The sequence below is a fragment of the Varroa jacobsoni genome, unplaced genomic scaffold, assembly GCF_002532875.2.
Source record: "Varroa jacobsoni isolate VJ856 unplaced genomic scaffold, vjacob_1.0 scaffold_837, whole genome shotgun sequence".
Lineage (NCBI taxonomy): Eukaryota > Metazoa > Arthropoda > Arachnida > Mesostigmata > Varroidae > Varroa > Varroa jacobsoni.
Window position 1 is genome coordinate 38,591 of NW_019213739.1, and position 27,631 is coordinate 66,221.

The following is a 27,631-nucleotide window of genomic DNA, read 5'->3' on the forward strand; positions in this document are numbered from 1 at the left end:
CTAGATACGTCGATAATGGGAACGGTACGCTCTGTTTGCCATCCTTTGGCAGCTTGGTTTACTCGCTCTGAAACTCTTCGAGTTGCCCTCATCGAAGTAGAATAGGCGGTATAGATAAAATGGCAGAGCGGAAAAGGGTGCCCATAGCGCGTAGGTGGTAACTGGCGATTGTCGGAATGTCGCCGTACGAAGGCGCTCCCGTAACAGAACACGAGAGTAGCCTATACGTCGTTATGTGTGATGACTGGCGTTTGCCTACTAGACAGGCAACAACACATACTGCATGGATTGGGGCGGAAGTGTGATGACGCGATTACGGTCAATTAAGGGGGCAGATCCGAGGCGGATAATAATGGCGGGGAATTTTCGGGTCTGTATGTAGAGACCAAGTGCAAAGAGAAAAAGATGCTGTATCGCTGTTTTAGTGATGAAATCGATCTAAGTAGTTTCGAAAGGGACCGGAAAACCAATGGGCAAAGTCGGAAGTCTTGTTGCGCCGAGTAGGGGCGGCGGAAGGGCAATTATAAATACAACGAAATGTGATTTGACGGCTTTGCAGTTGTATCGAATCTTTTTAAAGGCTTGCATTTGTTCTCGTTTAGGTTTTAGCGGGCAATCGCTTCGACGGAATTTTCTACTGCAATCTAACTCAGCCTCGGAAATTCACCATATATTCAAGCGGGGAGATGACAGAAAAGCTTGCTTACATTACGCATATAGGTCGGGTTGATGGACCTGTGGAGTATTCAAAACAATCTGTTTGTCGATCTTTTCAAATATTCTTATTTCTAGCATGAAACGTTCAAAAATCTCGCTGGTATTTTTTCCAAAGCAGCAGTTTTCCACGCTGGTACCCATAGAGGGAGTACGAAAGGCTGGATAGTCCATTCGTTGTTCGAAAAGAATATCCTGCTCGTATGAGGGTTAAACCCGGAGGTCAGTCATCAGGTCTATACGAGTAACTTAAGAGAAAAACAACGCTGGGAGGCGATGAATGTGTAGTGAACAATTCGTTGTGAGATGTGGCCCTATGTTGAAGCTCCTTAATTTTTGTTGACAGTGATTATATGAGACATGGTAAGATATGGTAAGGGGTAGTATAAGCTGCAACCATTTCTCTATAGATCGATTTTTCAAGCGATGATTTGTCTCACCACGTTGCAGTGATTTAACCGAATGTGCTAAAACAGAGGGTCACGATAGTTCATACAATCTTATTTAATCCTGTGTGTAAAGAAAGAGAGAGAGAGAGAAAAGGGGGGGGGGGTATCACTACAAACGAGAATCGCCAGCTTCAGCCGGTTCATTAGAGGCCAAAACCGCATTTTCGCTATGTCATCCTCTCCGTGTGATTCCCGCTGTGCTATGTTGTGCCCAAAAGTATTCAAGATTTGTTTGGTATAAATAAGAATATTCAATTTATAGCCAATTTGCATTGCACATCTAGATCGTATGCAATAACGAGTAGGCCGCCTCATGTTGAAGTTCCCTGCAGTGCTTTGACTATTTTTTCCTCAAGCTTTGTCCTCAGTCTTCGCTTTCCTATCTTTAGTGTCGACTATATTGGCTTAAACGCACTTAAACAAACGCTGTCTGAAATGTTAATTACCAATTAATACCAACGTTAATTAACGACCGCCACCACGAAGTCCAAGGATGCAGACTATATCCAAGGAGTTGTTTGTTATCGTTAAACTGTTCGTCTGTACGCCATCAGCGCTTTTCAAACCGGTGTCAGCTTAGCCAAATAACTCTAACTCTCCAACAATAATAGCCTTAGCAGACAACCATAACGGCCAGAGAGAGCTCTTCTGAGATGTGAAACGACGGCAGACTGATGTGCGAACGCAAGGAACGATTTGCGACGACAGCCGTAACAGCAGCACTTGGTAGTAAACACTGGCTCAACCGCTATAGTGTCTACGGCACCGGCAGCGCCGTCATTCGTGCAATAGTGGCTAGCTACTGATGAAACAGGCCAAGCAAGGCTTCTTTCTCTCAAAAACAGCAGTAGGCTAAATAAAGGTTTCTGGTGAATTTCTGCTTCCGATGTTTTTTGTCGTTGTCTCAAGTCTACAGAAGTCTGTCGCGCTGACCAGCTTCTCTTCAACACACGACCGATCTACTGAAACTTGTTGCCCATGCCAATATAAGGGGCCATGTCCGGCAGTCCGTTAGACATAGTTTGTGCTGGGTATTTCAACGATAGGTGGTCCGCGTGCAACGAACCCTGAACTCCTGTGCCGCAACCATTACTTATCATAGCATCATTGTTTGTCGCAAGAAGGTCCTGAAAACAGTGATTGACCTTGGCAATCTTTGTATGTGTCCTGTCTTAGTGGGTGGGTGATAGCGGTCGCTTTAGCTGCTACTGTAGTTACGCTGCCGTAGGCGTTGCAAAGGCTTTGTCGTTGGGCCTTTACTCTTTGGCAGCCTTTAGGTGCTCTGGATAGTTGTCATCGTCGTCGTCGTTCCGACTGGGTTTTCGGCGACCGTGTCAATAATATGCGGATCCATTATGCCATAGTCGTTAGCAATGCTGACAATCCCTAGCAATTAGCTTCACAGCAAGGCGGGTTATACTTTGCATTTTTCAAGCATCTTGGAGAGTTTTGCTTTTTGCGCAGCAATAACCTGCTTTCTCTGGACTGCCGAATCAGTAGTGGACTTAGGAATGAAGGTAAGATTTTGGGGTCGTGTCAGCGTAACTTCAGATCGTTATTTTCGGTTGTTTGTCCCTTGTCCGATATCCCGGGTTGGTATCTGCGTGGCCATTACCGTCCTATGATGTCCCGTTGAACGAGCTGTCCTCTGGTCCGTTGTCGTGGCGACTTTCGCTGTAGTTGGACACTGACGCCGAAGTTTTTGCCGAATACAGCAAACTGCCGAGGAGTGCAATGGCCCGTTGCCGGGCCGGGTTAGCCCAGTTCTGTTGAGTTGTGGTGCGCCGACACGCTGCATCATTTTTTCACTACGATTACGAAGAGTAATAGTAGAACTAATGGTAGCTGCCGTCTACAGACTTCAACGCAGCAGTGGCAACAATATGCGATGGTTGTTGGCGTCGATCAAAAGCCACCACTATGACCGTGCTCTTATCGCCAGGTGTGCTCGATCTGTTCTTCTCTGGTTCTACACCAGTGATGTTACCTCCGATGTTAATGGTCGCGAATTTGTCTTCGGTGTATAAAGGGATTATGGAAACTTAAGAGGGTATGGTTTCCATTTACTAAGTAATACATTTACATCGATTTGGAAAATCCAAAAATCTTCACCTAAAAGTTTGCGCCCACAAAAAGATGTCATTAATTACGGAAGAAATTCCACCATTATAGCTTGTTGTATTTTTAGGCGTCCGCGAGCTTTATTTGAGCAGCGTTTAACCGGTAGACGGAAAATGTTGTGATGTGTTTGTTTCATAAAACCCTAACGTCTCATGTAAACGTTTCAATGAATTTGACAATTTCAGTGAGGCTCCTACGTAAGCTGGCAAGAAGCTGAAGAGACCTTTGCTATTATAGGATCTCACCAAGGTTGCTGTGTTCCATTTGTTTACCATTACTTTCAACGGCTAAAGAGGGAGTCGATTAAGGTTTTCCAGTAACGATTACCGCTGAATTTTGCAGCGTACCTTTGGGCCGCGTTTACGTACTTGAGTACGCATGTTTCAAATACGCTCCGTTGTCACCAGCGAGAGTATCAGATACATTTCACCCTAGCGTAATGAAAAATTTAGGACGCTGATCATCCATACGATGCAGGTATATTGCAATATCTGTGTTTTGAATTAATATCGACTTGAACATTTCAATTTATGTCAATCGAGCCCAAATGTTTTGTGCTGCAGTGCTACCGTTTCCATCGTGTCACTTGGACAATAGAAGTTACGTTTTAATAAGCACAATTATACATTATCAATGGGCCAACGTTAACATTATAATTACGAAAACAATAACTGTTCTAAGTTTCTTTGATTTCTCTTATTTTCTACTCGGTCCGATAGACAAATTGAACATATAAAAATGTTCAATTTGTCTATCGGATTTTTCATGTACCTGGCTCCTTTACTGACACCTTCTCTATATATCGACAACAAAGCATTGGTTTGTTTCGCAAACGTGAGTGTCTTTAAAGGTGACGATTTACGTAATGTGGTGTTATTTCAACGGTGACGTTGAACAGTGGCCAAACTAATCGAAAGCGGTAAATTAATCAAAAAACGGGTCGCGTAACAATCTAATAAAATTGGATCGTTGATCCCGTTCAAACGCACTTACAGTAAAAGCCGTCGTGTTGATGCGATAAAGATTGTTATAAGTTTTTTTACTTGTTTATAACTTGTTTATTGTAACTAGAAAATGATCATCGTCTATTTATAGACCTTGCACCGCAAAATTGTCAGCCGTTGCAATTCATCGTTGCAGCCGTCGATTAGAAATCACCTGTGGCCTTAATCACGCATGCTTGGTAAAACCTAAAGTTTCGGGACAATTTGCGGGGAGCCTTACCTAGCCAGTATAGTAATAGCAACCTTATGTTACTTGTTTTCAACAGTTCACCATAACAAGAGATTTATGTGAATTATTCCCATCCCATGAACTCGCTATTTTATGCGCCGTTGGGCTATTCTTTTTATCCATTCTGAGTACCATTTCGGTGTAGCCCTACAGGAAAGAGTAGCGACTTTTTTGCAAGGTATATGCGAAGTGACGCTGAGAACGCTTATTACCAGTGACTCAGCTGGCAGATCCGAGACACGCTTGCACATAGTGTGTTTGAGTAAAAGCATAAATCGACGTACGTGGAAAAAGCCTCCTTCTAACTCAGTAAATTTGTATAGCCAAGTTTTACCCCGCATGACTATGAGGTTTCCATTTTTCTACTCTGTCCCACCATCACACGTTGGCACTGCAGATCGCGGTGTTTCGATTATCATCATAGTTTGTTCGACTTCACTCATCGGCTTTCACCGTTCCGTTTCGTCTCGTCTTAACGTTCGGTCAAATCGTGATCCGGTGTTAGCCTTCGCGTTTATCTTACGAAGCAGATTTACACTATGTTGATGTACAATGTCTGACGCTCGATTTTTATTTTAATGAGCCCCCCCCCCCCAGCGCTGCAGCGTAAATCCATTGTGACTGACTGAAAACCGTAATTCTGTGCTTCGTCATTTCGAACTGATCATGGATTGCCTGCCGGCCTGAGCCTCAAAGCTTACATGCGAGGCGCCAAACGCTCATGCGATTGCCCGGAGCCACCCACGCTCATAAAGATACTACTCATAGGCGCTGCCACCGGCATAAAGCTGCTTCGAAGACTGAGCGATAGCAGCAGAGGTTTTTATCACCACTTCATCCATAGTTTTCGATCACCTGAAGGCGCCGACGATAACAAAAGAGGTTGTCTTCCAAAAGAGACCTCGAACTTTGGGTCTTTCTTCGTCTTCTTTCCTCGGCGTGGACGGATAGCGAACATAGGACGCCCAACGTCAAACGCGGACATTAGACCGTACGGATCAAGGCGTACTTCGTCATTCAGATACCGGTACACATGGCTCGATAAATGAACCGTCGAGTTACACATACATATGTACGTACAAACAAACACACACATATATAAGCGCAGGTGGACAATAGACGAGAACTGCCACATCTAGAAATATAATGACTGAGTTGTTATAATATAAGTTTCCCGCGCGCTCGAACGAATCTTCGTTCTTCACTACGCCATGCTTTCTGAAGGCTTCTACCCCTTTTAGTTCAGAGCTATTGTAATCCGATGTTATTGATGCTGACTTCATGTGCCCCATCCCACCAGCCGTCAGCAGCCATTAAGGGCATCATTTTATGCTCAGTACCTGACACTGCCATAACTAGAACTGAAGGTAGCACTCTGCCACACGCAAATGTTTGTGCAACGCAGCTACTCAGTGGATATGTAATTGGGGAAGGGGTTGGGGAAGGCGACTGAAAAATGGCGTAGACACACGTGAACGAGACGGTGAAAAATCGGGATGATAAGATCTGTGCATACGCGGACGTTGTTGGTCTCATGAAATGGCTAGCTTTTGCTTACAACAAAAGAACAACCGGTCATTTAAATCGCTGTTGTGCTGGTGTGAAAGATATGTTGTGCGCATGTGCAGATTAGTCTACGCATCTTTATCGTAGTTCAGAGCGAATTTTACGTCGGATACCATGGTTGGCCTGCCGAAGCATTGTTCCAGATGGCTGGGCCCCTGCTAGCACGAAATGACTCGTCTCTATGTTCCGTATCAAACCTAGACGACTATACTCGTCGAAAATATCTTAGTGCCGAAATATCACTGGGACTCTACAGGTAAAAACTAACGAAGTGAAGAGTGAAATGGCAGCGGTCTTATTCCGAGTTGCTGCATATCCAGAAACAACGCTTAGCATCACTCCATAGTTGACTCGATTGTCTGGGAGGCAAATTACCTTTAAAATAAAGCTTTAAAGATTTTAAAGGATGCGATACCGAACGCTAGGAAGAGCTGTTTCAAATTTTACAGTTTTCCGTATACATTGAAACGAGTTGTATTTACGCATCATTTCAAGCTTAGATCATTCCGTAACTTTCTAGATTTGGTAGAAAGGCACCTCACCATTTCATTATACTACAAAGATTGCTTATTTTCCAGTTTAGATTTCAATCTGTTAAAATTGATCGCTTCCGATCAGCTATGTTAATTTTTTTGTTTCAATAGTTGGACAGACGGTGATTTTACTTCTTTCATAGATTTGGGTTCTCGTAGGGTCATCTTGTCATGCTAGCCAAATGGTAGAGCCTGGCTAAGTTCTGCTAGCGTGTCCTTTTTGACAGTATCTGGCACAAAAATGCCTATCCAGTTATTAGTGTCAAGCATAAATTGGGCACATAAATATGTGTATAACGTAATCTCGTTCCATTGCAGGATACGGCCATTGCTGCACCGCGAGCTCTCGGAAATGTGTCACGTTTGTACTCGGGTGCCCGCAGGGGAACCTGCCGTTGTCCTCGGCAAAGAAAAGGCGTTCACATTTGACCGCGTATTTGACATCAGCAGCTCCCAAGATATCATTTACAATAACGTGGTTAAAGATCTCGTCGACGGGTGTCTTCAGGTGAGTGAATCGATCGGTCCCCTGGTGGATGCTCGATCTAATTTCGAGCAACATATTATATGGCAGCAGTTGTGAACGTCGTTTCATTTAGAAATATCATTGAACGATAATCGATTGCAGATCGGGAGCTCGTCCAGCTAGACCAAGATAAATGCTGCCTGCGTATAATGACGAGCAAAGATCTCAGACTGCCTTACTGACTGCAGCGTTTTTATTTATATTTCTACAGGGATACAATGCTACTGTGCTGGCCTACGGACAAACCGGATCTGGTAAGACCTATACGATGGGTACAGGTTTCGATGTAGCCATCACACTTCAGCCAGCAGATCGAGGCCTGATTCCCCGTGCTGTCGAGCAGCTTTTTCGGGGAATGGACGAGGCCAGACAGACGAGCTTCGAGAAGGGAGTATCACCCCCACAGTTTCACACCGCCGTACAGTTTATGGAATTGTACAACGAAGACATAAAGGATTTACTCAGTAGTGGCGACAAGGCCGGTGATGGGACTGCAGGTCGCCGGGGTGCGCCGAAGATCACCGAGGAAAACGGTCAGATTGTGGTACAAGGCGTCACAGTTCGGGCGGTCCACTCGGCCGAAGAAGTCTTGCAGTGCCTGCACTCGGGGGCCTTAGCACGGACCACGGCAAGCACAAATATGAACTCTCAAAGTAGTCGGAGTCATGCCATATTCACGCTAATCATAAGGCAGCAAAAATTTCTACCGGGTACGTATATAGAATTGTATGGGTAAAAATCAGCATGAAAGCTCGTTAGCACACGGATCGAGAGGCAAGTCTTTCTACCATCATGAGGTCTTGATGAGTTTATGTAGCTCGTGGTTGAAGGAGGCAACATTGTCTTATGTAAACCCGGACACTCGAAGAGTGATGCGGTGCCATCATCCACAGTGAAGTCGTGTTGCGAGTGTTTTTATTACACCAAAACGCACCGGATTTGTCGTGACGGCAAATCGTATAAGGATGTGATCATGTATATCGTAATTTTAAGTTCATGTATTAGCATAGGATTTTTTGAAAGAACCGAATTATTTCATTCTATAGACTAATGAGGCCTTGCAATTTTGTGTCGCATTTCTCGGCTGTTCTCTCGTTCAGGCGGCCGCGGCAACGATGAGGAGGGCGCTGTAACGGAGAACGACATGGAGACGCTAACAGCCAAATTTCATTTTGTAGACCTAGCTGGGTCGGAAAGGATCAAACGTACGGGAGCGACTGGGGTTCGTGCTAAGGAGGGAATTAAAATCAATTGTGGACTCGTAAGTAAATATTTTCATTTGTAAGAAATCTTGGTCTATCTAGAAATCTCATTTAATATTGATTAATGAGTTCGCTAGTTAGATTAAAACTGAGCTAGACTAGAAAACTAGAAAGAACCAACAACAAAATCCTTTAGCAATTTGCTAGAAAGCATACCATGTTATTGCTATTCTGAATGTTTATAATCGCTCCCTGCTTATACCAACGGACGAGTGAGACATGCTCATAGAACACTAATCATTAGTAACAATTCTATTTAATTAACACTAATAAACAAAACTAGGCGCACAGAAAGGACAGAGTGGGTGTATGCGTGTTGTTGTTCATTGCGGCATCGCAGGTGCTTGTCGTATGCTTCAGAAATTAGCATCAGCTGTTGTTGGTTATAGATAGCAATATTGTATAACCGTATAGACGCCATCTCAGCAATTAGCTGTCTCAACAAACTAAAAAAATGGGGTGAACGGCGATCGTCGATCGCCGTTCAGCCCGTTATTTTAGAAATGATTTTATTAGAAAATGTTTATTTAGCCTAACCTATTATAATCACAAGTTACAGATAGTTACGCATAAACTAGAATTACTAGACTAGAACTAGAAATTAGAGGAACATTCGCCGTAGTTAAAAAGAGATCATAACAATACAAGAACATACAACAAATTGAATCGTCTACTATCTGGCCGAATTTTTTTCAGGCGAAAATAACGCCGAGAGCTACGAACGATCGGACAAAACAAATAAAAGAAGTTTATTGTTCTTTAATTTATTCTTTAATATTTTCAGTTGGCTCTGGGCAATGTGATATCCGCGCTAGCCGATGTCTCAAAACGTGCTACCCACGTTCCGTACAGAGACTCGAAGCTCACCAGGTTACTTCAGGATTCTCTAGGAGGTAAATACACTGGATTCAGAGTGCAGTAATGCGTTTGTGTGTGGAGAACTAGTACAAACACTAAAGCACTAAAACAGTAATTTTCACAAATTTCTGTTGACCATGAACACGTACCTTCCTTGTTAAAACGCAGGTTTCATTTATTGCAAAATACGGGACTTTCTCTGCAGCTAAAAAAAAAAAAAATAGTCTTGGACGATCGTATTTAATCTAACTTCAATGTTAAACGAAGTTGATCGATCTTTTAGTTAATGGCGAAACACTGTTTTGGGTTATTCCAGATCCTCGTCTGGGGCATCTCAGATCGACATTTCAATAACAACTAAGTAAATACATAATAACTAGATGAAAAGTTTGTCGGAAATATTAAGAGATTAATAGAAAAACAAAGTAATTGGTTGAATCTTTAAGTAAAAGTATTTTGTGCTCTAAAGGCTTTGCTAAGCGAATAACGCACACGATAAGATTGTTTACCGCACGTAGCAAGGTACCCAGTGGGTGTAAGAAAATTAAGACGCTGTTTTTTTCAACGTTATAAGGCAATAGTCGGACGCTAATGATCGCATGCGTCTCACCGGCTGATAGAGACTTCATGGAGACATTAAACACGCTCAAGTATGCCAACCGAGCTAAAAATATTAAGAATAGAGTGTGCATCAATCAGGATAAGAGTTCGCAGACAATCCTGGCACTTCGAAAGGAGATCGAAGCTCTTCAACTTGAGCTCCTAGAATATAGACAGGTAGGCCTCAAAGCCATTTCACGCAGCGTGTGATTAAGATGCGCTGACGTTCGAGTGTAACATAAAGACCTTCTCAGAGGTATAAGGGTAAATGAAGACGAAACCTTTATTTAGATTTAGAAGGATTGTAACTTTTGTAAGACTTACATTATCAAAAAATCATTGATTTTACGACCTTCGGTAAAACACAGCTCCTCCGATGTTTCCTTTCTGTCCGGTTTCAGGGTAAAAGGATTGTGGCCGAGGACGGGACGTTTCAGACAAATGATATGTTCCAAGAGAACCAAATACTCCTCGCAGAAAACCAAAATCTACGGACAAGATTAAAGGTGCGTTGTACACTAGAAGAGACTAGAAGAGTTTAAACATTGGTTAAGTATGGTCAATTTATTAAACTGTGCGAATTCTAGATCTACCACAGCAGTGTCAATACTCGCCGCTAGCGTGTGCTATAATTCATAGCTTGTCCTTAACCCGGCATGGTATTGCAGGCACTCAAAGAGACGGTCGACCGCTTGAAAGTTCGAAATGCCGAGTTGCTTAACGAAAAGGCAGCTCACAACTGGGTGGCCATGAACGACGACCAGGAGGGACGAGATATAATCGAGCTACAAAGGCAGTACATCAAGGAGATTGAGGAACTAAAGTACGTGCAAGCCATCGACCTGAAAAGTTTTCCTTATGAGCATATGGTTATTTGAGATGCCGCACTGTGGTGGTAACATTTACCATACGAGGTAGTCCCAGCGAGTCGTAAACCACAATTGAAATATGTAACGCTTTTTCCGCACAATTTGCTTCTGTTTAACCACGCTCGATAGTTACTGCTAAATGTGGCTAAGAATAACGTGAACGTTCCTCCGGACAGGACGAAACTGATCGAATCCGAGGAGATGCGTGCCCAGCTTCAGAAGGCCGCAAATTCTAGGGTTGTTCGCCGAGTCTCGAATACAGGGAACGTGGCAACATTAGGTACCTCTATGGCGGGATCTATGATTTCTTCTTTGCTGGCGGATGACACGCCAGGTGAGACTTGCGTTGAAGAGCTCATACATCATGCCCGCAAAGAGGTGCGAAGACTCAAGAAGCGGGCGCGTCCGAGTTCGCATAGGTTGGTAGAAAAAATCTTTCGTAAAAATATTTAGCATTCGTAAAATGCTAAATATTTCGATATCTGATATGTAGAAGCTCGGCTCTTCCATTTTACAACAGCGGAATTCCGCAGTTCGAATTGCATCGAATCCTGCAACAGTGTCGCTGATAGTGTTTTGTATCTTGTTGCATACTGTTTCTCACATTGAACAGAGAGAAGGAAGAAAACGGAGGAGTAAAGTCGGATGGTGATGAGGATACTTCACTGAAGTCGGAAGCGAACGGAGCCACGCCGGGCAGTGGAGGCAGCGGCGACAACTCGGATGAAATCTCTGATGATGATTTCAGCGATGACGACGAAGAGGAAGACCAGCTGAGGGAATATTCCGCAGAGATGGCTGGTATTACCCAAGAGATCTCTATTAAAGTAAGTACAAGTTCCGCAAGGCCGATGATTCGATTATTGTGCATTATTTCTTCGTGGCAAATTCATTAGGAACCACGTGTGATGATGGTGCCTGGTAGCTTTCGGGTCGAAAGTTTTAGTGATCGGCATTCGTCCAAATCGGATTTGTAATGCATGCAGGGCACTCTGGATTAGCAGGAGAAATATTTTTCTGTTCTTAGTTGGAAGGACTAGTTTTTTTTATACGGAGCAAGTGCATTGCTTCTTTACACCGACAAGCATTATCACACAGGGTGCCGACGTTTCTAAAGTGAAAGTTGTGTGCGTTCGGTGCGCTATAGGTATTTTCATATATTCTGTTGGGGATTAAATTTACTCGGACACAAAGCTAGTACCCCCCCCCCCCCCCCCCCCCCGTATCCAAACTACAGTGAACAATGCAGAACGCAAGGTGATTCTTCAAACCGTCAAGATAATGAAAGGCATTACATCAAATGTGCGAATCCATGGTTGATGCTAACCTCATTACCCGCGTAGATTTTTCAGACTGGGGTAGGCATAACGCACGCTATAATTCTCACTGGGCAATGACGCATAATTCGCTTAGCAGCCTTATTTTCGACCCCAAATGCCTATTACTGTCTGCGTTGTTGCCACCGCTCAAGTCGCCGTATTGTCTCATATCTATACACTTTACGCAATCATAATTATCATTGTCGCCTTGGCATTTTCTAATTTCACACATACGTTTGTGCAGAATCTCAAAAGACGTCCGCTAAGCCCGGCAAGGCCGGCAAGAAGGCCAATAAAAAGATGCTGGTGGTTTGCAAAGATTAGCCGCTTGCGGCCCTTCACTTGTTCGCCTGGTGACCTCGCTGTGGTTCGTAGTCAACGCTATTTTCTTTTTCCGACGTCGTCTGTTTGCTTCGGTTACTTATCTTTGCGTCATGCATTGTTTTTATCGATTGCTTTTGACAGCTAGTTAGTTATTAATTAAATTCGATTTGTACGTGGCTTTGCGTAGTGACGTTTTTTTCGTCTGATGTTCTCATGAAGCCATTTGGCTGCTTAGCGTTTTTTTGTTTGATCTCTTGTGTATGTATGGGCTAGTCGATGAAAATGAAAGGGTTCGAGATGCGGCCCAACGTTCTCTACGAAATCGTCTGTAAAAGCGAACGGTACTTGATGAGGCCGTTTCGTTCGTTTGTTGCTATATTCTTTGCACCAACGTTTGATAATGGCCTTATCAGGGCTCTGGCATTGTGCCTCGGTCGCTCCGTTCAAGATCACAACACTCCATTCAAGTTGTATTTGCGTATGTATTGATTTATGTTACTTTTATGCTTCTTCAATGATTAATCTGTTCATTCTGGAAGGCGTTGTTAGCAACGGCTGCAAGGCTTGCATCAACTAGACGCAGGCATTAACTGGACAAAAGTGGGGGTCTAAGGGAGGTACGATTTGCCTAGATAAACACGGGTTTTTCAGATTAATGGCAGCAAAAATTTAATTAGCTTTATTATATTGGTAATGCCATATCATGGACCCGCTGGAAGTTAAGCAATAAACGAATAGATTTACATACTTTTCCGATAGTTAACGACGGCAGGCACTAACTAGACAAACAGGCAAAACTTCAAATGTACAGGACACGCTATCTGTTGAAGCTGAAGAGACTAGTCCACTTGCTTGGTGGAGAGAGCCTGCAGTACATAAAGGAGGGTAGCGAACGTTGAGCGCGTTATAGCCACTAATCGAGTAAGCAGGAAATTCGTACACGCTCACGCCCACATCATTCATATCAAATGCATTGCTTAGCCTAGTTGCCCTATTCCACATATGTCTCGGGCTTTTCTCTTAGTAAGTTGCGCGTCTGTGAATTTGCTCGATCGCTAAAAGATAATAAAAAAACACAGAATTTTCGTATAACCGAAAAACTCTCGCCAAGATCGCAACGCACCCGATGCAATTGATTATAATATAACAGAGATAATATCTGTAGTAATGTCAACCTGACTGGATTCATCTTCAACTCTGTTCCTTCCGAGTTATGTGAACTACTAGATAGGAACCGTGGTAATCCCGTTGATGCACTAATTCGTTAAATAGCGAAATGTTTAGCTACGATAGGAAGCTCGTTCTTCCTGCCGTTCCGCTACTTTGAACCGTACATACCACTGGACCCAAACCACTTGTTGTGTTATTGTCTGGGCAGACAATAAACTATGAAGATAAGGTAGCAGTCCCTTTTCAATGACCACCCGTAATCCTTCTAATTAAGTCGATCTGAATTTACCGTTCGGCCATTGGACTATTCCAGATGTCTATATCTGAGATGGTTCCCAGGCGAACGTACCATGTAACAGTATTCTTTGTACCACACGTTGTAGAACTAGCTATTGTATCTCGTGGAAAAAAACAGTCGATCCGTAGTAATTCAATTTTAAATCTATCGTTATTATTGTACATATTTATTGCAGAAGGTCTTTGATTTATTCACTCGATTTGTTTGTGATTCATCTTTGTGTAAATTTATTCATCAACGCAGGAGCGACTTATTGAAGAGTTGGAGAAATCGCAACGACGCATATGCTCGATGCGGAGCCACTATGAGGAGAAGCTCTTGCAGCTTCAGATCAAAATCAAAGAAACCGAAATGGAGCGCGATAAAGTACTCAATGCAATGGGTATGTACCAAAATGATATTCAGGTAAATGCAGGACTAACTGTAGCAAATGCTCACAGTCGCAGCGCGAAATTTACGTCGTCATTACGTCAGCAAGCGCTATCACTCGTAGCGAGTCTCTACTCGTGTGCTGTATTAACCCTGGCCCCCTTTTCTACCACCTTTCTTACGTGATTCACGCCATTGTTCTGATTTCCTGTTGTGGCTCACAATGCATGTTGTTGTCTTTTTCTAGCTTCCAAGAATCAGTCTCAGGCCGAAGTCGAGGAAGCGAAGAAAATTCGGGAAGATTTTGAGAAGAAGCTGAACAACCTACAGGCAGAACTAAAACAGATGCAAGATGCAAAGCGCAGACATGCCCAGCTCGTTAAAGAGCAAGAGAAACAGGAAAAGGTCATTCGTGAATACCGTCAGCAACTCGAGGAACTCAAGAAGACTAAGGCCGAACTAATGAGAAAGATTCGCGAAGAAGGTTAGCCAACGACGAACAAAAATGGTTGTTTTTAGGTTCTCGTAAAAGTTGCCTCTAACGTAAGCTTATCTTCTGAGAGCAAGTCGCAGATTACTATAGATCTATTGGCTTAATTGGACAACAATCTTACTCCATTCTATTTAAATGTTTAACTTAAATTTTAATCTGACTCCAGGCAAACGTCACAAAGAGCAAGAAATGCGAGTCAACAAAGAACTGTGCTCCCTGAAACGAGAGGCCCGTCAAACCGAGAACCGTATCAAAACGCTCGAAGCTGAGAACCGCGCTAAGGAAAATGTCCTCAAGCGAAAACAAGAGGAGGTAAACGCTCTACGGAGGCAGGCCGTCACAAAGATTAATGGCGGGGTACCTTACGGTCGGAGTGGCAAACCTCAAGCTCTTCAAACGCGCATCGTAAAAGACCGATGGAAAAGATTTGAGAAGAACATTGACAAAATGGTCCTTAACAAGCAGGCGATCCACAATATCGAACGCGATATGGAACGGTATCTGCTGGAGCGCGAAAAACTCGAACGGGTGTTAGACCGTACAATCCGAAAAAGAGATCGAGCCCTCGCCCAGGACAAAGATGAATCCTTGTTGCGTGACCTTGATGATGAAATTGATAATCTCAACAGTAATATAGGTTATCTGCAGGATAACATCATGGAGTGCCAGACAAACATCTGTCAAATTGAAGAGAACAAGGAATTGCCCGACCAGCAGCTACTGGACGTCAACGAGCTAATTGCAGGCATGGCGCATGTCACTCCAGATGCAAAGTTCCTTATGGAAAAACTCCTGGCGATGACCGTCAACCAGGTTGGTGAGACTGTCCATGTGCACGGCACTGCAAGCAAATCGATGTTTTGTGTTTAGGTGGCGTACAACTGGATTGTTTTATTTCCTTTTGTTGCCTTTTCTGCAGTCACACTGATAGACCATGCCTCGCCCTTGCGTTAACTTAGGTATCAGCCGTTTTGAGTTCCCCTGCCCAGATCGCTGTATGTACTGAGTATTATAGCAAGATTATCTCACTGTCAATGTAAGCTAACTAATGACTATTAAGTCACCCGTATTTTGTAGGTTCATAATGCTTTCATAGCTCAACATTTTAATTTTTGACTGTTGCTGCTAACTTTGTCGTTTTTCGTCTCTTGTTATCGCGGAAATTCGCGGCTTCATCACAGAGTATGCAGGCGGCGCAGAAGACGGCGGAGGCGAAGGAGCTTGAGGCGCGGCTGGAGCAGGTGGAAAACAACTATTCGCAAACGGAACGCCTATTACAGATGACAATCGAGACGCCGGATAAGGCTTTGGCCCAAGTCATGGAAGGCCTCGAATTGCAGGGTGGCCAAGAGAGTCAGGCCAGCTCGCGGTCTGTTTCGCCCGCTGAATCGTACGTTCAGATTCAGTAGTTAGTGGATTAAGGGTGTCCAATATACCTGAGGCAGATGCTGATACAGATAATATCGACGAGGAGACAGATATGACACGGAAACCTAGTAGAAGTTTTGTCTTTCATTGGTCGTAGGAATTTGCTGTTGACATGGGACTAAAAAATCTCGGAACTGTCTTATTTGAAAAATCCTATTTGTGTCAACCATTTATACAAACAATTATAGTGATTGTTGTGTCTGATGAGGCTGACATGGAAAGAGGCGTCGGGAATTTGACAGGCTTGCAACACGCTGGAAGCTCACATTATCCAGTTGTCTAGCGCGTATTTAATTTATACTAGTGCGTATTATCATTTGCAAGCAGAAATCTGTTCAGTAAAGATTACTCTCTTAAAATTTAATATGCCGAAACGCCACTGCTTGGTCTAATGGCCATTAAATGCTTTGCAATTATAGGAAAAGTAATCGAACGTACAGATTCATTCAGCGTCAGTTTCTTGCTCTAATCAATGCTCAAGACAGTATTCGACACTACTGCTTTTAATATAATTCTAATTATCAAGCTAATATCCCAAGAGTAAAACAAGCTGCTGTATGACGCCACTTATAAAGTATACTTAATAGAGTAAATATATAATTTATATATATAAAGTAAATATATAATACATATATAACGGCCATGTGGCAATATTACTGGCTTTCTAATCAAATTTCACCCCACACTTTGTTTTTCTTCTTTGTTGGGGTAACAATTTTTACGCAACAATCTGTAACGACCCTGTCTATAACAACGATTTGCGTGTTGTCCCTGTTCTACAGAATTCTCTTCTAATGTTTGTTTTCTTTCCTGTCCCTCCTTGTTCCTCTCCTTTTCGTCCTATTCAACCTGTTCATCTGACTTTCGTTTTCCTTCAACTTCTTTTTGTTTACATTTAATTACACTTTGGTGGTATTGTTCGGACCGTGACCATCTCGCTCGTCTGATATTGACCTGCCACCTGGCGGACGTAAATACGTTTCAATAATGTTGTTTGGGTTCCCACATTGCCTCCACCGCTGAATGGGCACAATCACATCTTCACCTACCGCTTGATAACCGTCTATCCATTTGACACACACTAAAATCCTCCTACGCCTTCGCTTATTTTCAATCTCTTCCTGTTCTTCCACCTCCTGTCCTTAAACCTCGAATCCCTCATATCTAACTCCGTGTAACGCCGTGGCCTTGTGGAACTTTCTTTCTTCTACCTTTTCATCACTTTTGTCGATACATCTGTTCATTTCTTCCTGGCCGCTTGTCTACGCCGTTTGCTTTTTTCCTAACTTTTCTTCTGAATGGAACACTTGACGTGATTATCCTTGTTGCTTTAAACAACCACTGCTCTTTTAACTCGTACAAATTACATTCCACTTCCTGTGCATATATGCACTCATAATAATGTTTTGTTTGGTTTTGCATTCGGCATCTATGGATAAACGTTACCAAACTTTCCAATTGTTATTGTACTACATCTAGACTTGGCCTGATAGTGACTCTTTTCACCCTAGTCATCGCTGTCCTTATGTCCATTATCAAAATTCTTTATTATATCATCACATTTATTCTCCTCGTAGCAAAATTTCCTAGCCAAACGCACTATCATTATCATTACCATTATCGTAAAGACGACAATGGCGGATTTCCTCCATGAGCTTTTCAGCGCCCATTTTGCGTCCATAAATAGCACTGAACAGGTTCAGATTGTCCCGATTTCATAGCCTTCACTGAGCCTATACCTCCTCCGACCATGCACTTCACCGCTCAGATGATGTACTCGACGGTGGGCCGGACGTATTCCGATGAGAAATCTTGGAAGTCCCGGACTGAGGCATCAGTAAAGCACTGACTAGATTCTCGGACAATCTGCGCAGTCTGACGAAAAGTGCTGCTACGAAGAAGCTGCTCCAACACATGTGTACACCTTGAACCGAGTATCAAGGTCCATCGATTTGCCGCCTGCTTTTCTTGATGCAGTCTTTTTGACACGATAGACATCGATTTGTAGCGCGTCGTGTGCAACGTACGTTATTACCCATTAATGTACGTGACCCGGAGACCCTAAAATGCGATTCGAAGCCGAAACCGGTCAGTCGGTGGACCGGGTTGACGGCCTTTGCGAACAAATAGGAATTCAGGAAGTCACAGACAAGATCTCCGATAAGAGAATGTGGCGTTCCTGAAAAAGATAAAGATGGTACGTTGATTTAAACCTAAGCGTTGGCCACATTACAAGAAAAAGCCCAACACTTCGCAACCCGTCGTCCGCATAGACCTTGCACGGTAACGTTATCTTGTCGTCCACTTTCCTTCCCCCGCCAATTGAGGCACGCAAGCCAAAACTGGCTAATGGTTGGTGATTAAAACCTGTGAGCATTAAATGAATGAATTTGCCATACTAGTCTTTCACGTATTTTGTGTTATTTTGTATTTACTTACTGACCTCTGCTAGGACTAAAACAACTTGAATCAGTAAATTTTTCCTTCTCTAATTTTTCTGCATAAACTATTAAACATGTAACGGTTTCGCCCGCTCTTGGGATTATATCCCTCGATTATATTCCTAACGGAAGACATTTGTTCAACAGCGATACGCCTTTTATATAATAAATGCACCCAGTTAATACGTTACGTATTCACCATGACCACATCCCCTGAGTCTTTCAATATAACTGTATCCTAGGCTGTACTTGCGGATCTTCAGTCCCGTTTGATTAACCAACAGCCTAAAGCGAAGTAGCATTTTCCAAAGTACAGACAGCCGAATACGCTATATGCTTTGTAACTACAAACTTAGCAAATAACGCTATCATGCTACGCAGGTACTCATTAGGCTCATTTTATGTGTACGATACGTTTGAGTACTACGTTACTATTCCGTAAATATGTAGGCTTAATTATCCAGGATTCATCAAACCACTAGCTCAGACCGCGCGTAACTCACAGCCTCAAGTTGAGATACGTTGCTCGCTGCGTTACTTCTGTGATTCGGTTGAAGGGAACGTATAGGTGGAAGACGCTTGCGAAAGCCGATATTCTTTTTGTTGTAATATGTCTGCTTCTCCGAAAAGGTTCGCCGTTTACATTGTCATGTACTAGAGTCGGATAGCCCGTTCTTACCAAGTGGGTGGTTTGCCATGTAGCTAGATGCAGCATTTGCTGGATTCATGATTATACTCATATTCGTGTTCCGCTGTTTTTAACGTCGTCGCAGCTATGAATGCGTGTCGTGTTTTCCTGCCTTTTTTTTTTTTTCGCAAAGAAGGGATCTTGGCAGGCAGAAAAGGTTCTCAGGCAAACCTTTTGTTGTCTTAGGCTGGCCGCCATTCTGTAATTCACCTGTTATTTGGTGAGCTACCATAGTCGAAATTCTGCGATGCGCAACAAACAGCCGGGACATGTCAGTTTTTTTTTTCGTTGTATGCGATTTTTCTGGCTTTTGTTCATCATGTTGGTTTCACATAAAATTCGTTCATTGATTGTTACCGTTAAAGAGTTGGTAACGCTTTTAAGTTGAATAAATTAAGTTAGCGAGATGTTGTTGTCATTCACTTATTGTTTATCATCAAAAGTTATGAGTTTCGTTTTGATATACTTGTGATTATTCTGTTACTGTGGCATTGGCGGCGATTTCTGGACGCGCTAAATATCAACAGGATCCGTTCGGACATCTCTAGCGCCACCTACATTGTACCTGGAGAACGCGGTAAAACGTTCAAGGTAAATAAGTAAAAAGAAAACTCTTAAAATGGTAAACAAAGAAATTTCTTTGTTCTACTAACTTTGAAAATCCAACGTGCCAGCGATGCCGTTTGTCGCTATCTATCTTCCTATAATATAAGAATAAAAAACTAATTCAAATCAAAAGCCCACCCCCTTGTTTGTCTCCAGTATGATGAAATAATTATAAATAGCAACGATATTGAGCAATGTGATCTTTCGTGTTTACAGGCCCGTCGGCGAACCCCGACTTGTGCAGATCTTCTTTTTAACGACGGTAGCGAAGCAGGAAACGCTTCGATTCCCCGTTCAGATAGCATTCCGCTTATGGATGAAACTGAACCTCCCTCATTCTTCGGAACAAATCCTAATAATCATATAGTCACGACCCCGATAGTCAGCCATACACCACCCCATTCGCATATTCCTCGTTTTAACTCTACCGTCGCACCTCATGGACTGCCTAATACAGGCGGAGCTCACAAGGACATAATGAGTCGGAGCTTCACATCCTACCGGTAAGTGGCAAAGAAGCTGTGCTAAATTTAACGCACGGGTTTCTATGAGGACGTGGCACTACGAGAGTATGAGCCCCAAATAGGTCACGCATGAGCTGAAATGTCGGAAAGAATTATTCATTCATGAATAATAATACTTATGAATAAGTATTCAGGTAGCTCGATTTGTGTATCCCTTTTACCAAATGTTCGAAGAACAGACGAGAGGATCTACCAGTGTTGTTAGCGAAAAGAGAAGCGTCCCTCTTCGTTTATAACCTGTCGCCGTTATCGAGGTAGAAGTCTTCGCAATGGCATCGTGGAATGAGCGCACGGCTGGCTACGATTCGCAGTATAATAGTCGCTTTCACTTAGTTATTTGTATGTGCGGGTCTGCATAGGCATTGCGTTTATCTTCTCATGATCTTGCGTAGAAGTTACTCTGCTCTTCTCTAGTAGTACGCGCCAGCTTCCTAGAAATTGCGATTATCCCAACAGCTGGATATTCCCATTGAATACTAGAAATATGAGTTTCAAATGTTTATAAACATGGTGTTGAAACAAGACAAATGGAACATCTCGAACTGTAGGGAAAACGGTGCGAGATTCGGTTACTTTCATATAATTTTTCTGTAAGTCGGTAAATCCTTATCGAAAGCTTGTCGTATACTTAGTGAACATAAAGGAGCCTGACCAAAATAAAAAATCCTAAGCGAAACAGCAACTCAACCAACGTTCTCGGTAATGATAATGTTTACCTAAAAATGATAGAAATCGCAAAAATGGTCTTTCGCTTTTAACCTTGCGAACCCTGATTCACGGGGCAAGGTGTTACGGTTTAGAGAATGTTGTACGCTTGTCTACATTTTACATTCCTGAAATATAAAACGAATTATGTTTCATTAATAAACACGTTTATTACGTCTAGATAGAAATCGCTTATGCCTGCTTTTTCTCCATACAAGTTCTACTCCATAACTGTTTGTGTAATGGTTTATGATCATTCAATCAATCTGAATTGAAGTCAGTGTGCGCCCATTTTTCACTTATACAAACGACTACTATGGCTTTGTAGAGTGCAACTGTGAACCAGCGGTTATTTCTCGTTGAGATATTATTTGAAGTACTATAAAGTAGTCAAATAAGCTAGTTGTACTTACGATGCATCCAAACGAAGTCTCACCTATAAAAACCTTCTCTTGCACAAAATAACATTGAACAGAGACGTGCTAATCACTCGAAATCACCCCACTGGCGGTCTTGGAGTTTCAAGTGGGCCTTCACGACTTGAACGCCATCATCCTCTACTCGATCCGACGCCATCGGGGCTGCCTCGTAAGAGAGACCCGTTACCGGCGTACGCAACGCCGTTGACTCAGAGGAGGCGCTTCAGTCACTCGCTGGCGGCTTCCCCCGGAAACCTCACTGTCAACAGCAACGGCTCCGGACACCATCCGAGCGGTTTGCTAAGCAGCTTAGGAAACGCTCGAGTGCATCCAACATTCGGGTCCAATGATCTCAATTATGGAAATCGCCTGCACCAGCATCCACTACAACCGCAGTGGGTATCACAAAATGACTGCTATGAATAGCAACAATTCCAGTACTCCTTTCCCCAAAAAGGTTATGAGAAGCCAGCCATATGAGTAGGACACGGCACGAACCTAGTTGCACGTCAAGAAAGCACATTTCCCTTCGCATGGATAGGCCATTTCCCTCAGAACCCTATAATCGATCAGGTCAAGCAGAAACTGGTCGTACTTTATTCTCGGCAACAACACTGCGATGACCAGTCGCCATCCGCATTGAATGAACATCACACTTTCTACATGATCCACATACCTGTTGTGTAATTGATGTTACTGAGGAATACGGTATACACGAGAAAAAAGCGAACAAGACCAACTTTACCCGAGTTCTAGCCAGAAATGAATAAGGGCGCATGCTATGGATCTTCAGTGGCAAACGATTACTAAGTAAAACAGGAGAAGTGCAAGACGCACGAAAATCTTCCTCATCCAAAACCAGCCACCTGGTCCGACTGCACATTGCAGCTATATTAAGCCCTTGGTTACAAATTAAGCCTAACCGAACCTACAGTAACTGTTAACTCTATACGCATGAGTAAGGGTGTTTGCTTCAACGTGTAATAACCAAACCATTGCCACGCTGTGCAAAGTGACTGCATTAGTGAGTAACTGATCCTGCCATCGGTTAGCTGCACCGTCTTGAATCCCAATAATGTTTGAAAAACTGCCTGCTTCAATAAACCCAAATACTCGTTGGTTGATTGCAATGCTATTATACTTGGCATACGCGGTGTTTGACAGCGAAAGACTCGGTCCTAGAAAGTGAAATCCCTTCTAATCCTAGCACTGTCGGCAGCAGCGTTTTGTGATGCCACTGCTACCTATGTTCCATATGGTGTTCATCTTGCATGCTTATCTTGCTACCCTCTCCTTTTATCGACTGAATAGTTATCTAGCAACATAGTATTACTGCATGACAACTGATGCGTTAGCCCCTTAACTCTTTAAACCCGAGAAGACAAATGAACGAAACACGTGAGATAGTAAAGAGTACCATTTCTCCACGTTAAAATGATTATAGATATTGTGATGATTCGTAATCGCTAACCTGTACATTGTGTCTTGGCTGATCGTATCCTCTAGTGTGACCGACTCCACGGGTGTTAACAGCTCAGTCGGAACAGCTGGAGGTTCCGCTGGGGACCAAACCCCGCCGGCTTCACCTTCGGTCACCCGGAAGATGTTCCGCTCGACGGACGCTAATGTCTTCACGAGACTCGCTGGAGGACAAACCTCAACGCCTCCGATGAAGGAGCGTGGCGTTATCTCAATGTTTACGGGCCGAGCTTCTAGTAAAAGCTCGTCCTCACCGTTGATCTGCACCCATACGGCTGAAGGACACAACAAAGCCGTCTTGTCACTCGCTGTCACAAGCGATGTCCTGTTTAGCGCCAGCAAAGGTTTGTATTTCTTGTCATTTTCTTTTCATTTCATTTCATGAAAATAAATGATGTTTCACAGAAGAATATTTGATACTAAGCAGACTCCAATTGCCATTGGATTTGATATAGCATTGGTTTATCATTGCCTATACTTGGCTTATTTAAACTGCAAATACTTATCCTGTTTGCTCATTTCATAGAATCATGAAAAGCACAAGTCATACAGCAAAATCTAAGCAAATTCTAAAAACTCTTTTTAGATCGTACCGTTAAGGTATGGGACCTACGCACAGGTCAAGAGCTGCAAACGGTGCGAGGTCATCCTGATAACGTGACCGTCGTCCGCTATTCGGAGTATTCCCGACTAGCGTTTTCTGCATCTACAGCGTATGTCCGCGTCTGGGATCTTCGGGAAAGTCCTGCTAAATGCGTGAAAACGCTGTGCTCGTCTGGGAGTACAATGACTTCGTTGCCTTCGTCGGAACGGGACAGTCGAGTTCCAACCGGGGAACAGCGAATCAACGCAGTCGAGCTCAACCACTTTGGGAGTGTCCTTTTTGCAGCGTCAGGTTCCACCGTCAAAACGTGGGACCTTCGTCGGTTTGCTACTATCGGAAAACTTGTTGGTAAGTTTACTGCGATTGAACATGATTCTATCGGAGTTTAGTTAAACTCCGATAAAATCATAGCAGTAACTGGCGTGTAGGTTCTATAAGGCCACGCCGACATTTATATAGATTCTAAATTATAAGTCTAGTGTCCATTCATCCATATGAACACGTTGACTTTGTATGTAGCATATATGATTTAAATTTGCATTTCACCGCGGATACGGAATTTTGATGAACGGTATTTTTATGGTAACCAGCCTGCCTCTTCGGCATATGCGTCCTTTTTACTTGTCAACCATAACTTCAAAAAACCCCTCTTGTATTTATGGCAATGCTTCTCCATATAGGCGGCCATACTGCTCCGGTGATGTGTCTTGCCGTGGACGACGTCGCCTTGGACACCAACTACGTGGCCACAGGATCGAAAGATCACTATGTCAAGGTTTTCGAGACAGCGGAACGACCCAACGGAGTCGTTCAGCCAAAAATGAATTTAGAGCCTCCTCACTACGATGGAATATCGTCACTAGCTATGTGCAACGATTTCCTTTACTCGGGTTCGCGCGATATGTGCCTTAAAAAGTGGGACCTCACCAACTGCTGTTTACTGCAAAGTATCAATCAGGCTCACAAGGATTGGATTACAGCGATGGCAACATTGCCTCCTTCCAGCAACTCAGGAGGTCAGTATCCGCAGCTTCTGACAAGTTGCCGAGGCGGGCTCCTCAAGATGTGGAACACAGAGACAATGCAAAACATCGGTGAACTCAAAGCGCATACGACGCCTATTAATGCCATCGCTTCGAACGGAGAATGCGTATTCACGGCGTCAAAGTAAGTATTGAGGTGATGTATAGGCCAAAGCGATTGGGCTTTCGGTGACGAGAATTTCCCAGGGAACTTGCTAAGATTCTCAATATACAGCCCAACAAAGCGTAATATTTCTAGGAAAACTTATTTCATAAAAATGAATAACTTCAAAATTTTTCACTTCATAGAGATATTAGCAAATCAACACATATCGCAGCACAGCAATTCACTGTTGTGCTGCGGTAAGTCGTAAAGAATTATCCAAACTAGCATGAGAAGCTTAGGGAAGCATTGGACCCTTATGTTCAACCTGTCGGTAGATTAGGGAGTGATAGATGAGAGGAGCATGTAACAAAAACGCCGTTTTCTCAACGTAAAATTGACCGGTAAACAATTCATGCCGCTTAGTGGATGTGACATCAAAATTTGGCAGCGATCTCGTGGTAGTTCTGGTCTAGTGGATGCGGAAGCAGGAAGTCTAGTCACAAGTGGTCTAGCCGATTGGACAGCATCATCGAACTCACTAAGCGGGGCCCAATCCATGACAGCCTCTTTTTCAGCCCTTAAGGTACACACGACTTGGTCTGACGACTATGAGATCAGATACTATTCCAAAGCCCGCCTGGAACGAGAGTTGATTCCCCATAGTTTTTTTTTTGTTTTTTTTATTCCCGCACGATGTTTCGCTCCAATAGGAAAATTCGGGAAGCAAGACAACTGGTACCAATTGAAAATTGCGTCCTGTGTAATATCATACCACTTTGTTGTTGTTTCTGTGCTTGTTATTTGTTGATGATAACCTAGAAGAAAATTCATCCGCTTTCAAGAACTCTGAACTGCTACATAGACGCGGTTTTTTGTGATTGTCAGAAGCTAAGATGTCGTTGGCAAGGCCAATGATATGGGCAGAAACAACTGCTGTGTGTGGTCGACGTTTGAATCACCTTTTGAAATGTTAAGTTCTTAAAATTCGCATGAGTGAAATGTAACTAGCACTTGATTTTTATCCCACTTTTGCATCAGCATGTGTTTTCTTCATGGCAAATTTTTTAAAAAACAAGGCTTGTTGAAGATTATATTTCCGGTACGAACATTACCTATACTAACACGTAAGATAGTAGAAACAAATCATGAAGTTACTGTTAACGATATGTTTTCGTCCACATTCACAGTGATACGACTGTCCGGATCTGGCAGACCAAGCTGAATCAAGACCTCTCTTCGCCTGATTGTAACGGGGGATCCCACCAAGATCGATACCTATAAGGCAGCTACCTTCGCCGTAGACTTCCAAAGTAGTCCTCGAAAAGTTTGCAAAATAGCAACTGTCCATGGGCTCTCCTTTCTAGACCGTAACGAACCAGTCAACGTTGTCTGACGTCGAGTGTCCACCAAAATCGAAACTGCCGACCTGAGACGTAATTTTTTTAGCTCCTTCTCATACTTGCGTACCGGCACAAGTGACGGTATATATATTTAAGTAAATATGTATAAGACTTAACTAAAAGAAACGTTACCTAACCAAAATATTTACATAAAAGGACTTGACGATTCCGTCACTCGGAACAAACAATTTGACTGCCTGCTCACAAAACTAAATATGAATAAAAGTGATAATGTCATTTTGTTGACAATACTGAACTTATGTCTTCATCAAGCCAGAGTCGTAGTTCCGATCTGTCTCTCGACAGACACGACTTGAAAGTCTTTGAAGATCTACTTTGTTACGAAATTTTTGTTTGTGCACGATAACCAACAGTTATTCATTCGTAATAAAAAAATTCGTCACTTAATGCACGAAAGATAGAAAAAATACTTAACGAACGTTCGTGACCGCTAGACATGCGCTACAATAATCTCTCTAGCAACATAATAACACCAGTAGCTATCCCAATATGGTGTCGTATACTGGATAGCTACAAATAATTAACGGCTGGATTGTTTTATTCCCATCGCAAAGCTTCATGTATGTATGTGTGTCTGTGGCTGTGCATGCGTGTTTGTGGCTTTTTGTGTGTACGTGTGCGTGACAGTGATCAACCAGCGTACGCTAAACTAGGGCAGAAAATGTGAATGAAAGCTAGGAAACAGTAGGTACCCTGAACGGCTTCACATCCACCGAACGGTAAGTCTGTTCACTGTAATGACGTTTGGTGAGCCGGCTGGCAGAGATCACAATCCACATGTTCGATTAAATCAACACGAATGGTCAAATGCAAACAGGAGGCTCAATGGCTTAGGGTGATAAAAAAAAAAGTTATGCCAAAGGATACGTGATTTAGAGATGGTCGAAATTACTGTTATCGCATGCGGAATGCAGGACATCGAAATTACTGTTATCGCACGCGGAATGCAGGAGTCTAGTACGGTGTTTGCTGTGTGCTTTCCACCACAAGTAAGGTGGGATTGAAAGATCAGTTCCTTTAATACCCCCGTTAAAAAGGTCTACAGTCCGAGTGTTAACGGATACAGAAATCAGCAGAGATGAAAACGAAAAATGAGATCTGCAGTTTGCGCGCACCTTGAAAGACGCCAATGCGACAATATACAATCGAGGCAAAATCAGAATATGATTCCATGGACCGTTTTCCGCACAGTTAACTACTTACGTCAATGACTCACTTTAAATAGCGCGCATATTCGATAGGGATCAGATAAATCTATTTTGTCTTCGGTTAGTAGACATCAGACGGAGGTAGAAACACTTGTTTTTCACATGTAATGCATGTCAGATGCACCATATGTGACAAACAAGTATAAAAGTAGATGTTACTACAATCAATAAACACTACAAAAACAAAAACATTTTATTAGTAGAAAGTGTGAAAAGTTGCGAAACGTTGCCGATCAGGCACAATAGATTTGTTTTGGTTTAACACTGTCAAGGATA

General features: G+C 43.0%; 1 protein-coding gene across 5 annotated transcripts in view; it reads left to right on the forward strand.

The window, feature by feature from the left end:
- Klp31E (kinesin-like protein 31E) overlaps nucleotides 1-26,382 on the forward strand; it is a 62,885-nt gene extending 36,503 nt beyond the window's left edge. The window contains exons 2-23 of one of the 5 annotated variants that reach the window (XR_015312618.1): nucleotides 6,935-7,124; nucleotides 7,354-7,852; nucleotides 8,243-8,403; nucleotides 9,189-9,297; nucleotides 9,837-10,039; nucleotides 10,264-10,368; nucleotides 10,531-10,685; nucleotides 10,908-11,150; nucleotides 11,345-11,558; nucleotides 12,295-12,417; nucleotides 14,086-14,224; nucleotides 14,459-14,695; nucleotides 14,871-15,517; nucleotides 15,886-16,094; nucleotides 19,789-19,852; nucleotides 20,084-20,370; nucleotides 21,572-21,910; nucleotides 23,022-23,338; nucleotides 23,581-23,946; nucleotides 24,279-24,765; nucleotides 25,546-25,695; nucleotides 25,914-26,382. Coding sequence is in view for 4 of the 5 variants with exons in the window: in XM_086969999.1 (XP_086826125.1) it covers nucleotides 6,935-7,124; nucleotides 7,354-7,852; nucleotides 8,243-8,403; nucleotides 9,189-9,297; nucleotides 9,837-10,039; nucleotides 10,264-10,368; nucleotides 10,531-10,685; nucleotides 10,908-11,150; nucleotides 11,345-11,558; nucleotides 12,295-12,417; nucleotides 14,086-14,224; nucleotides 14,459-14,695; nucleotides 14,871-15,517; nucleotides 15,886-16,094; nucleotides 19,789-19,852; nucleotides 20,084-20,370; nucleotides 21,572-21,910; nucleotides 23,022-23,338; nucleotides 23,581-23,946; nucleotides 24,279-24,765; nucleotides 25,150-25,309; nucleotides 25,914-25,916 (5,257 nt within the window). In the remaining variant the exon portion in view is untranslated. Of the gene's footprint in view, nucleotides 1-6,934; nucleotides 7,125-7,353; nucleotides 7,853-8,242; nucleotides 8,404-9,188; nucleotides 9,298-9,836; nucleotides 10,040-10,263; nucleotides 10,369-10,530; nucleotides 10,686-10,907; nucleotides 11,151-11,344; nucleotides 11,559-12,294; nucleotides 12,418-14,085; nucleotides 14,225-14,458; nucleotides 14,696-14,870; nucleotides 15,518-15,885; nucleotides 16,095-19,788; nucleotides 19,853-20,083; nucleotides 20,371-21,571; nucleotides 21,911-23,021; nucleotides 23,339-23,580; nucleotides 23,947-24,278; nucleotides 24,766-25,149; nucleotides 25,310-25,545; nucleotides 25,696-25,913 lie in introns of all 5 variants that reach the window. The other 4 variants (XM_086969999.1, XM_086970001.1, XM_022839921.2 and 1 more) reach the window with 4 other exon arrangements.
- Nucleotides 26,383-27,631: the final 1,249 nt, after the last annotated feature.